At 40.0% G+C, this 12,149-nt stretch overlaps 2 protein-coding genes across 2 annotated transcripts in view; both read right to left on the bottom strand.

Annotated features, from left to right (window-relative positions):
- Positions 1-1,216: 1,216 nt before the first annotated feature.
- On the bottom strand, positions 1,217-3,834 carry LOC117290203 (tripartite motif-containing protein 45-like). Its single transcript, XM_033771460.1, has 2 exons — positions 3,617-3,834; positions 1,217-3,246 (listed from the first exon to the last, which is right to left on the bottom strand). Exon 2 carries the CDS (start codon positions 3,224-3,226, stop codon positions 1,217-1,219), a length of 2,010 nt encoding a protein of 669 aa, XP_033627351.1. The 5' UTR covers positions 3,227-3,246; positions 3,617-3,834.
- Positions 3,835-6,491: 2,657 nt separating this feature from the next.
- Positions 6,492-12,149, bottom strand: part of LOC117290690 (E3 ubiquitin-protein ligase TRIM33-like) — an 8,268-nt gene continuing 2,610 nt past the window's right edge. The window contains exon 2 of the mRNA XM_033772211.1: positions 6,492-9,815. Within this exon, the coding sequence (XP_033628102.1) occupies positions 7,836-9,794 (1,959 nt within the window). The 5' untranslated portion in view covers positions 9,795-9,815 and the 3' untranslated portion in view covers positions 6,492-7,835. The remainder of the gene's footprint in view (positions 9,816-12,149) is intronic.

Genomic DNA, 12,149 nt, shown 5'->3' with positions numbered 1-12,149 from the left:
TGAGGGAAAAAGGTCCCTCCTCTGGTCACTCACAGGCCCGAGGGGGAATAGACGTACACTATTTACTGAACTAGGCCGGTCCATAATGTGCCAGTCCATAATTTGTTTTACAACACCTTGGGTCAAAAATGTGAAATAAGAAAGAAACTTTTTAGTTGCTAGTCCATCATTCATGTCAAGAGAGGGCGCTGTAACCAGTCAAAAATTATAAGTCTATTGCCCACACATGGAACTATTTCCTGCAAAGCGTACACACAATGTCTCAATGTGGGTCTAGTTCCTGGTGGCGTAAATCTCATGCATGTGACCGTGTTTCAGCCAACCAGAAAACAGAACTAGCAAGCGGTGTAATATAAAAGTACATCATAATCTGCTTCACTGATGAAATTGTTGTGTCCATGCGACCATGGTGCAACAAGGTAATTTTTGGTTATTGAGTATATTTGTACAGTTCGTCTTGTATCTAATCGTGATTCCTCAACAAATTTGTATCTGGCATAAAAGTCACAGTGGAACAACATAACATCTTATAGGAACACGTTGCCTTTGAGCGGTCGAGTTGGTCTTTGAAAAGCATTTGTAACCATTTGTTATAAAAAGCATGAGATATTGTAAAAGTAGAATACAATGATCCACACAAACATGCCACGAAATTGCCAGTTTTCCTTTTACCTCGTCGACTAACACGGTCGGCTAATGGAAGTCAAATATTGACTCCCATAAATGGCCGACCGTGTTAGTTCGCAAAGTAAAAGGAAAACCACGCAATTTCGAGGCAAATTTGTATGTATTCTACCTTTAAAACATCTTTCCAACCAAATGCATTTTATAACAAACAGTTACAAACGCTTTTTATAGACCAACTCGTCCGATCCAAGGCAACGTGTTCCTTTAACCTCCATTGATTTTTTAAAAACATTTTCACAAGCGTTTCACGTAAACAGTAATTTAGGAGATTTACAACCTTTTTGTTCTGAAACAACGTAATGTACATCATGCCATATTGCCTCCTTTGCCTTTGGCTTCAGACATTTCAGATTGTGGATGCTCTTCAAGGTTGTATTCAGGATTAGGAAATTGTTTGTCCAGATTCTCTGCTAAATCAAAAACAAGGTACATCTACAGTGTTCACTTCCAGTAAAACCAAAGCTACAATGTACATGAACTAGGGTAATGTGCATGCTATGATACTATTGTTTTAGTTGTTTTGGTTTGTTCACTTTAGCATGTTACAAGGTGAGGTCTTACTGTTGTACCGGGAAACAACTTTGAAGATGTTTACTGATTGGTCTGCTGCTACTACAATATTGCCAGATGGTGTGAATGTGATGTCATAGGCATAACCACAAGCCTCAATGACACATCCAATGTACTTGCCATCAGGACTGTACTGACATATTCTCCTGGCTCCTCTATGGAATTGAGCAACAAAGATACTACCATCTTTATCACAGCACACACCAAAGGATATTTCAGACTGATCAGTATCTACTGAGAACACCTTTCCACCCTTATAATCAACTGAGTGTAACTGTTTATCAATTCGACTGCTGTAGATAATCCTCTCCTTGTATGAAGTCAAATAGTCTACATTTGCTGGAGTACAGAATGTTCTGATTCGTGATCCATAAGGGTTGTAGAGTGAGATCTGCCGCCATTGTGAATAACCCACTGCTATGAGATTGTTTTCATCCACTGCAAGGCATGATGGGGAGAAGTTTCTTACACTTACTTGGAACTGATAGAGGGGCATATATTTCCTGTTAAAAACCTTGACTTCTAGATCATCAATCACATACAGGTGATCATTATTGTCCACAGTGAGTGCTGTTGGTTTAGTAAGACCTTTGACATTTAATCTTTGTGAGCAGTGAGTAGATTGTGATTTGTTTGCTGCTACTTGGGGTTTTAATGCAAACAGTGCTTTGTGTGTTGTATCTAATACTACTAATTCATTATCTGAGAAAGCTGTAACAGACCTTGCATTTTTCAACTTTGTGAAGCCAAATTGACTGTAACTTTCCTTCAGATTCCACTCTTGTTTTGTATGGATTGTTTCATGTTCCTTGGCCTGAGCCTCTGCTTTAGCTTGTTGATCATCTTCCAGCACCAGTCTTCCCACTGACCTTTCACCTTCTTCAAACTCAAGAAAGGAAAGCCTGTCAGACACAATCTCACCTTGTTTCTTAGTAAGTTCATCAAGATTGTTTATAAGTTTCAGCTTGAAATCCAGAATCTCATGAGAGCTTGCTTGGGTCATGAACTGATTAACTTCATCCAGCTTGTGCTCTACCTGGGTCACTTCTTTTGTGTTGGTTGCCTCTGCAGTTTCAAATGTCTGGACTCTGTCTTTGTAAACACTCTCTGCCTCTTGCATCAGCTGCTTTTCCTCTTTGGTGATCTTTGCTCTCTCCTTGGCAGCCTTCTTGGAGATTTTCTTATTGGTTTCAGCATATGAAGATTCCAGTTTCTTGCGAGACTCACTGGCTTGTTCCATGGCAGTTTGAATATCCACCTTGCACTTCTCAGCTTTTGCAACCAGCTCTGCGACTTCCTGTTTGCATTTGTCTAAAGCCTCAGGTATGCCAATAAGGTCATGTTTTGGATTTCCATGATCAAGAACAGTAGGCCTACATGTTGTGCATTCTAACTTCTGGCATGTGTTGCAGTAGATGTTCAGAGTCTGATCACTGTGCTTGCCACACTTTGGAATGTACTCCCTGATTTTACTGCGGTAGGTTACTACACCTGATTGCAGTTGAGCAAATGTGTAGATTTTATGTGATTTCAAAATAGCCAATTGCTGATGTGCTTGTTGACAATCTTGACAAAGAAAATGTTCACAGTCAATACATCTAGAAACAGCGGTATGATCTCGTTCACCATGTTCACAGGCTTGACATTTGACCTCTGACCCATGACCCTCCATGAGTTGCTCCTGAACAGTAAACTCATCCACCAGGGCATTGAGTTTAAAGTCCTTAGGTAGACTATCAACCTTGTTGTCTTCTAGTGTTGTTTTCTTTCTGCACAGAGGACACAGTAGGATGGAGTTGTTAGGATCTTGTTGGTGAAGCTCCTTGAGGCATGTGAAGCAGAAGCTGTGTAGACAGTTTAGCATTGTTGGATTGATGAAGCGATTGGTGCATATTGGACATTCTAGATGATCCTTACTGATCTTATCAAGCACTGAAGTGACTGTGATACTGGCAGCCATTTTTGACATGAGCTTGTTACGATCTTTCCCTGTTGGTGCAAAAATATCAATTAACTATACTGTTAGTAATCTACTCATATTGTATCTTTTAATGTGTTATGATTTCAGGTGATTGTACTTGTGCAAAAGACAAGTTGCTGGAACCATGTTCTTACACATTTTGTACGTAATTTTGCATTGTTCATCTTCTCACCTCTGTCCTTACTCTATGATCTTCTCAATAGTTACACATTTAATTGTGAAACGGCTTGCCAGGCAGTTATTATAGTTTGAATATTGAGTGCTTTAGCATCCCTGGGTTAAAACAAGAAAAAGAACCTTTGCCAACAATCACATGCAAACTATTTGACCTCAGTCTAAATAATTGTCCCTACAGTTCATGGACTAACAAGTACTTACGATTGTGTATGGTTTCAAACAATTTCTTGGTGTTGTTGGAGGTCTTTCTTCATCAGTTTTCACCCAAAAGCTGTGACTTCTGTCTTGGCTTACTGTATACTGTTAGTGCTGGGTCTGTGTGATGCACTAGTCCATAGTACCATGTACACTGTAGTTGGCATTATTGCTCATCACTCCCTGAAAGAAAATTCCCCTTTCTATTTATAGATCCAATGATGTCACCGTCAAGTGTAGTATACATGTACAATACAATTACGCCTATCGTGTACACAGACCTGGAAGGGCTGTGGAGGCCATAGCATCTACTGCTCTCTAGTCTTAGCCTTGGTGCCCCTTTCAAATAAAAGGTTCCTGTGGAATGGAATGGAAGTGACTTTTACAAAATGAAAAGGGCCTTGCCCTCTCAAAGATGACATTCCAGGCCTGTATTTATAGTAAACCATAACCATGACAACTGTTTTACAAGAGAGTGTACAAAGTACAATGTGTGTTTGTGTTGGGTTTCCATTAGTGTTTTAATGGATCAGTGACCACTGACAACTCATTGTGCGTTGTTACATTACTCTAAACCAAACAAAATCTTTCTGTTGTCAGATATTTTTTTTTTGACGATCCATAAACATTTATTGTGACATACAAATGATCTCATGCTGCATGGTGCCATCAAGAATATAAAATCAAGGAATTTATGCACTTATTGTTCACTTTATGTCCAACACTTTTTGTCTGTAAGTAATTAGACAGTTTTGTGGTCTAGAATATTGCTGATGTAGTGATAGTAAAATAAAAAGGGTTTGTTGTTTTTAGGCTTGTTTACTTGTTTATTTGTTGTTTAGTATGCTATAGATAATTTTCCCATCAAGGGAACTCAGCATATTCTATTCCCACCAAAACTCTGAAAGCTTAATCGTCTTGAAATGTATGTTTTCAAGAGCGTGCTTTTTTTCTTTCCTTTGTCCCTGCACAAGTTTCCCATACATTTTACACAAAAATGTCCTTGTGTAGAGCACGGGCCCAGTCTTTAGAATTCCCCTGTAAAGACCTTTTACTTTCTTGTGTCTGTTTTGTCCTTGGTCTCCATCTATAGATGCCTGTAAAAGTTGCCTTGTGCGACAAGGTCGTAAGACGTGTCAGATTGCCTCAAAGTGCCCCCCCTCCCCCTTGCCCACCCTCTGGTGTGTTAATTGGGTCGCGGATGGACACGCTCATCACACATCACCGTGATGCTTGACATTTTCACCTGCACAATTTCTGCACACCTGTGCGCAGCTTGCACTATCCCTAACCGTTTCACAGTATTCTGTGTATAAAGCCCGGTTCATACATGTACATTCCTGTGAATGCGATACAAATTTTGACGTCACAAATTCACAACGAGTAATTTTGTGTCAGTTGCCTCCACAACGCCTGCTCAACGCGAAACATAATAATATGAAAACATGAAAACAGCTTGCGACGTCAAAATTCGCTTCACATTCGCAGGAAGTACAATATACAAGCCGGGCTTTTCATACACAAAGTACATCCCACACTGTGCATGACCTAAAATTTCTCCTGGCTGATGGTGCCCTTACCAAGGAGAAATGCCTTGGTGCCCTTGCCCTTTTCAAAAACGAAGTGAACAGGTCTGTTAGAGCAGATTATAGAGATGAATTGTGTTTTAGTCACAATTTATTGTACAAGCAAAATAGAATGTTTTAATATAATAATAGTAGTAAAAGAAAATTTACAATAATCATCAGTTTATGTAAACAGTAGTTTTAGTACATTCTGATTCCCATTTACAGGCATTAAAAATAAAAAATAACTATTAATATGAAAGTGACCTTATTGACCAACCATGCCTTTTAGTGCATGTTGAACTATATTGTACATTATAAGCCATTCACATGTTATTGAACACTTGTTGACTGGCAATGAGGTAAATATTGCATGTCTATTCCTCCAAGGGACTTTGAGTGACCAGGAGAGGGACCTATTTCCTAAGGCTGAAGGCTGAGGGAAATAGGTCCCTCCTCTGGTCACTCACAGGAATAGACGTACACTATTTACTGAATAAGGCCAGTCCATAATGTGCCAGTCCATAATGTGCCAGTCCATAATTTGTTTTATAACACCTTGGGTCAAAAATGTGAAATAAGAAAGAAACTTTTTAGTTGCTAGTCTATCATTCATGCCAAGAGAGGGCGCTGTAACCAGTCAAAAATTATAAGTGTATTGCCCACACATGGAACTATTTCCTGCAAAGCGTACACACACAGTGTCTCAATGCAGGTCTAGTTCCTGGTGGCGTAAATCTCATGCATGTGACCGTGTTTCAGCCAACCAGAAAACAGAACAAGCAAGAGGTGTAATATAAAAGTACATCATAATCTGCTTCACTGATGAAATTGTTGTGTCCATGCGACCATGGTGCAACAAGGTTATTTTTGGTTATTGAGTATGTTTGTACAGTTCGTCTTGTATCTAATCGTGATTCCTCAACAAATTTGTATCTGGCATAAAAGTCACAGTGGAACAACATAATATCTTATAGGAACACGCTGCCTTTGAGCGGTCGAGTTGGTCTTTGAAAAGCGTTTGTAACCGTTTGTTATAAAAAGCATAAGATGTTGTAAAAGTAGAATACAATGATCCACACAAACATGCCACGAAATTGCCAGTTTTCCTTTTACCTCGATGACTAACACGGTCGGCCAATGGGAGTCAAATATTGACTCCCATAAATGGCCGACCGTGTTAGTTCGCAAAGTAAAAGGAAAACCACGCAATTTCGAGGCAAATTTGTATGTATTCTACCTGTAAAACATCTTTCCAACCAAATGCATTTTATAACAAACAGTTACAAATGCTTTTTATAGACCAACTCGTCCAATCCAAGGCAACGTGTTCCTTCAACCTCCGTTGATGTTTAAAAAATATCTTCGCAAGCATTTCACGTAAACAGTAATTTAGGAGATTTACACCATTTTTGTTCTGAAACAACGTTTATGTACATAGAGCCATATTGCCTTCTTTGCCTTTGGCTTCAGACATCTGAGATTGTGGATGCTCTTCAAGGTTGTATTCAGGATTAGGAAATTAATTGTCCAGATTCTTTAATAAATCAAACACAAGGTATTCAAACCGTTACTTCCAGCAAAACCAAAGGTACAATGTACATGAACTAGGGTAATGTGCTTGCTATGATATTATTGTTTTAAGGCCTTTTCACACGAGGAAAATAAGCAGGGGGTCCTTGGTCTTAAGAACACAACGTTGTTTAATCCACATCGTGTGAAAGGTACCTCTGCTTAAATAGGCACGGGTCCGTGGTCTTTTTAAGACCAAGGTCCAGACCTCCGTCTTGAAAACACAACGTTGTGAAAATTATACCACGATCGCCCGTGTGTGCTGTGTGAATGAACATTGCTTGCGTAACGAAGGACCCTGGTGTGGCTGGAGCTACTACGCATGCGCGCAAGAAGAAACACATAGTGCAAGAAAATCAAGATGTTCGACCCTGTTGTACGATAACGTTAAACCTTTGAGCATGTTTATGAGAACGTGTGCATGACTCCTTCAAGAGAGCAAGTTTTCAATGTTTAGCATGAGATCGTTGAGACATGTTTCAAAAAGTTCACTCTCGAAAATCAATTTGATTTTCCCTGAAATTCCAGCATAGTTCTAGGAGTAGGCCTACGTAGCATTCGTTCGATAAGTTTCATGATCGAGCATAGAACGACATATTTATATAAAAAAACTTCAGTGTGCAACAAAATGCGTGCCAGATTTATGACAACATTCATCGGTAAGAATCTGCACTCCCCAGTTTATAATCGATTGTTACATTTTCTGTTTGGAATTGGTGGTCGGAGCATGAGTGAATGGTTCGAGCAACTCAACTACACGTTCATTCTTCGTCCAAAACAAAAATCTTTGTTAGGGGCCGCCGATTCACGACAGTGCAGAAAAATGATTGGTACATACGTTGGCGATGCGGATATCAGTGAAATGGCGATGAACAATGTTGACCTTTAGCACCACAAAAGACGAATGTTCCGAGACACGGGACGTTGGTTTCTGCGCCGTGTGAAAGGTCCTGTTTGAGTTTGACTAACGTCCTTGGTCAAGACAACTGGCACCGGGGACCAAGGACCCTAGTTTGACTTTGTCGTGTGAAAAGGGCTTTTAGTTGTTTTGGTTCGTTCACTTTAGCATGTTACAAGGTGAAGTCTTACTATACTGGGGAAACAACTTGGTAGATTTTTACTGATGTGTATGCTGCTACTACAAGGTTGCCAGATGGTGTGAATGTGATGTCATAGGCATTACCACAATCCTCAATGACACATCCAATGTACTTGCCATCAGGACTGTACTGACATATTCTATTGTTTTGTGTTGTCCCATTATATTGAGCAACAAAGATACTTCCATCTTTACCACAGCACAAACCAAAGGATCCTTCAGACTGATCAATATCTACTGAGAACACCTTTCCACCCTGATAATCAACTAAGTGTAAATCTGGATCATCTGTACTACTGTTGAAGATAATCCTCTCATTGTATAAAGTCAAATAGTCTACCTTTACTGGAGTAGAGAATGTTCTGATGAGTGATCCATCAGGGTTGTAGAGTGAGATTAGCCCTTGTGAATAACCCACTGCTATGAGATTGTTTTCATCCACTGCAAGGCATGATGGGGAGAGCTTTCTCCCACTTAGCTGGAACTGATGATGGAGCATATATTTCCTGTTAAAAACCTTGACTTCTCTATTGTCAACCACATACAGGTGATCATTATTGTCCACAGTGAGTGCTGTTGGTTTAGTAAGTCCTGTGACTTTTAATCTTTGTAGGCAGTGAGTAGATTGTGATTTGTCTGCTGCTAATTGAGGTTTTAATGAAAACAATGCATTGTGTGTTGTATCTAGTACTACTATTTCATTGTCGGAGAAAGCTGCAACCGATTTCGCCCACTTAAATATTGTGTTCCCAATTTTACTAACACTTTCCTTCAGTTTCCACTCCTGTTTTGTATGGATTGTTTCATGTTCCTTGGCCTGAGCCTCTGCTTTAGCTTGTTGCTCATCTTCCAGCACCAGTCTTCCCACTGACCTTTCACCTTCTTCAAACTCAAGAAAGGAAAACCTGTCAGACACAATCTCACCTTGTTTCTTAGTTAGTTCATCGAGATTGTTTGTAAGTTTCAGCTTGAAATCCATAATCTCATGAGAGCTTGCTTGGGTCATGAACTGATTCACTTCACCCAGCTTGTGCTCTACCTGGGTCACTTCTTTTGTATTGGTTGCCTCTGCAGTTTCAAATGTCTGGACTCTGTCTTTGTAAACACTCTCTGCCTCTTGCTTCAGCTGCTTTTCCTCTTCTGTGATCTTTGCTCTCTCCTTGGCAGCCTTCTGGGAGATTTTCATATTGGTTTCAGCATATGAAGATTCCAGTTTCTTGCGAGACTCACTGGCTTGTTCCATGGCAGTTTGAATATCCACCTTGCACTTCTCAGCTTTTGCAACCAGCTCTGCGACTTCCTGTTTGCATTGGTCTAAAGCCTCAGGTATGCCAATAAGGTCATGCTTTGGATTTCCATGATCAAGAACAGTACATGTTGTGCATTCTAACTTCTGGCATGTGTTGCAGTAGATGTTCAGAGTCTGATCACTGTGCTTGCCACACTTTGGAATGTACTCCCTGATCTTACTGCGATAGGTTACTACACCTGATTGCAGTTGAGCAAGTGCATAGATTTGATGTGATTTCAAAATAGCAAAATGCTGATGTGCCTGTTGACATTCTTGACAAATAAAATTGTCACAGTCAATACATCTGGAAACAGCCATATGATCTCTTTCACAGGCTTGACATTTGACCTCTGACCCATGACCCTCCATGAGTTGCTCCTGAACAGTAAACTCATCCACCAGGGCATTGAGTTTAAAGTCCTTAGGTAGACTTTCAACCTTGTTGTCTTCTAGTGTTGTTTTCTTTCTGCACAGAGGACACAGTAGGATGGAGTTGTTAGGATCTTGTTGGTGAAGCTCCTTGAGGCATGTGAAGCAGAAGCCGTGTAGACAGTCTAGCATTGTTGGATTGATGAAGCGATTGGTGCATATTGGACATTCTAGATGATCCTTACTGATCTTATCAAGCACTGAAGTGACTGTGATACTGGCAGCCATCTTTGATTTTACGATCTTTCCCTGTTAATACAAAAGGGTCAGTTCATTGTTAGTATTAAATCTACTCATATTATCTGATGTTGTATTTATCACTATCAAAATGACTTCAGGTGACTGTTGCACAAGATACAGTATTCTTACACATTTAGTGCATAATTTACGCATTGATAAATGAATGGCTCTGGAAATTTTGAATAAATGGCCACTACACCAGCATACATTGTGTACAACTAGTGTCTGTGCTTTTGGCAAATCACAGGGTTAGGTTATTCATCTTATTTTATTGGCACATGTGCGTACGTATCTGAAATGTATTACCCCTTGCATTTACGCAACTTGCTACGACAGGGACGCTACACTGCTGCGCATGTTTTTAACGCGCAAAGAACAGCTATCGTCCAATCGTCTGCCTCCTTTGACCCCACTGAGGGCGTTTAACAAACCATTCTTATACAAAGTCACCTGTCTCAAATTCTCAGTAATGTGATTAGCACATGAAAGAGGCGGGAGCCATCAAAAGCTAAAATATGCCCCCTCAACATGTCTGGAAGTTTCTACACGAGAAGAGTCACAAAATTTTGAAAATTGTAGCCGTTTATTTCTTTAAAGAAGTATTTATCAATGGTCCGTTAACAGCGGCCCAGCCACCAGGTCGTTCATTACCAAGCAGTGAAGACCGGGTCCTCGCACTGTTATTCCCTAATTAATTCATTGTGTGTGCGGGGGGGGGGGGGGGGGGGGGTGAGAATTGGACTGACCATTCTGGGAACAGGGTGTCACAATTAGGCTCTTACATACATTACACCGCCTTGCGTCAATAAAACCTTTAAAATATATTTATACCATGTGAAAACTGTAGTTTAAGAAGTACATGTAGGGTACATGTTCCCTTGAAGTCAAATAAATCTGCTACATGTATTTACAGTGTAGGGAATATATTGTGGGATTTTCATTTTAGTGTGAAAGGGGTTCTGTGAGTATTATGTAACTTCATGTATAGTTAAACTCTACTTTCCATGCATGCATGCAGGTATGCCTGGCCAACAATCTAATGCAAACTATCCATGATGTCACCTTCAAGTGTCACTTTCTACATGTATACAGACTTGTATACAGTACAATTACACCTATTGTGTACACATACACAGACCTGAAATACACCAGGGAGGCTGCAGAGGCCATACATAATGTAGCATCTATATACATATATGTATTGCCTCTGTTGTTGGCCTTGGTGCCTCTTCAATACATGTAGGTTCACCCGTAAACTTTTCAATGGAATGCCTTTTGCAAAATGAAAACTGCCTTGCCCTCTCAAAGATGACATTCCAGGCCTGTATTTATAGTAGCCCATAACCATGACAACTGTTTTACAAGTGAGTGTACAAAGTACAATGTGTGTTTGTGTTGGGTTTCCTTTAGTGTTTAAATGGATCAGTGACCACTGACAACTCATTGTGCGTTGTTACATTACTATAAACCAAACAAAATCTTTCTTAAGCCGTCTGTTGTCAGATATTGCAAAAAAAAAAAACGATTTTAACATTTATTGTGACATACAAATGATCTCATGCTGCATGGTGCCATCAAGAATAAAGAATCAAGGAATTTATGCACTTATTGTACACTTTATGTCCAGTAGTAATTATACAGTTTTGTGGTCTAGAATATTGCTGATATAGTGATAGTAAAATAAAAAGGGTTTGTTGTTTGTAGGCTTGTTAACTTGTTTGTTTGTTTGTTTGTTGTTTTGTTTGCTTAGATAATCTTCCCATCAAGGGAACTCAGCATCATTTCCATCAAAAATCACAAAGCTTAGTTGTCTGGAAATGTATGTTTTCAAGAGTCTGAGAGACTATATATATTTTGTGAATATTTTTGAATATTGGTTGCTTTTAGCATTGGTCGCTTTGGGAGTTTATTAAGTTGGTGCACCCTCCTTTGTTGGCTGCCTCCAAGTTGCCTGTTAAAGTTGCCTCATACGACAAGGCCCTAAGACGTGGCAGATTGCCTCAAAGCGACCCCCCCCCCCCTTGCCCTCCATCAGGTGTGTTAATTGGGGTACGGATGGACACGCTTATCACACGTGACCGTGATGCGTTACATTTCCACCTGCACAACTTTCTGCACCTGTACGCAGCTTGCACTATTCCATACCGTTTCACAGTATTCTTCCTGCGAATGCGATACAATTTTTGACGTCACGAATTCGCAACGGATAATTTGAGTCAGTTGATTTGTGCTCAACTCCTGCGAAACATTCGCTGGGAAAACAGCCTGTGTCGTCAAAATTCGCTTCTCATTTGCATTCACAGGAAGTAAGAGCCAGGCTTTGTTTATACAAAGTACACACTG

This window comes from Asterias rubens, chromosome 5 (assembly GCF_902459465.1).
Source record: "Asterias rubens chromosome 5, eAstRub1.3, whole genome shotgun sequence".
NCBI classification, from domain to species: domain Eukaryota; kingdom Metazoa; phylum Echinodermata; class Asteroidea; order Forcipulatida; family Asteriidae; genus Asterias; species Asterias rubens.
Note: the sequence above shows the minus strand (reverse complement) of the source record. Positions and strands in the feature narration are given on the sequence as shown.

Excerpts from the sequence above, each read along its gene's own strand:
- LOC117290203 (XM_033771460.1), bottom strand. The coding sequence starts at position 3,226 with ATGTCAAAAATGGCTGCCAGTATCACAGTCACTTCAGTGCTTGATAAG.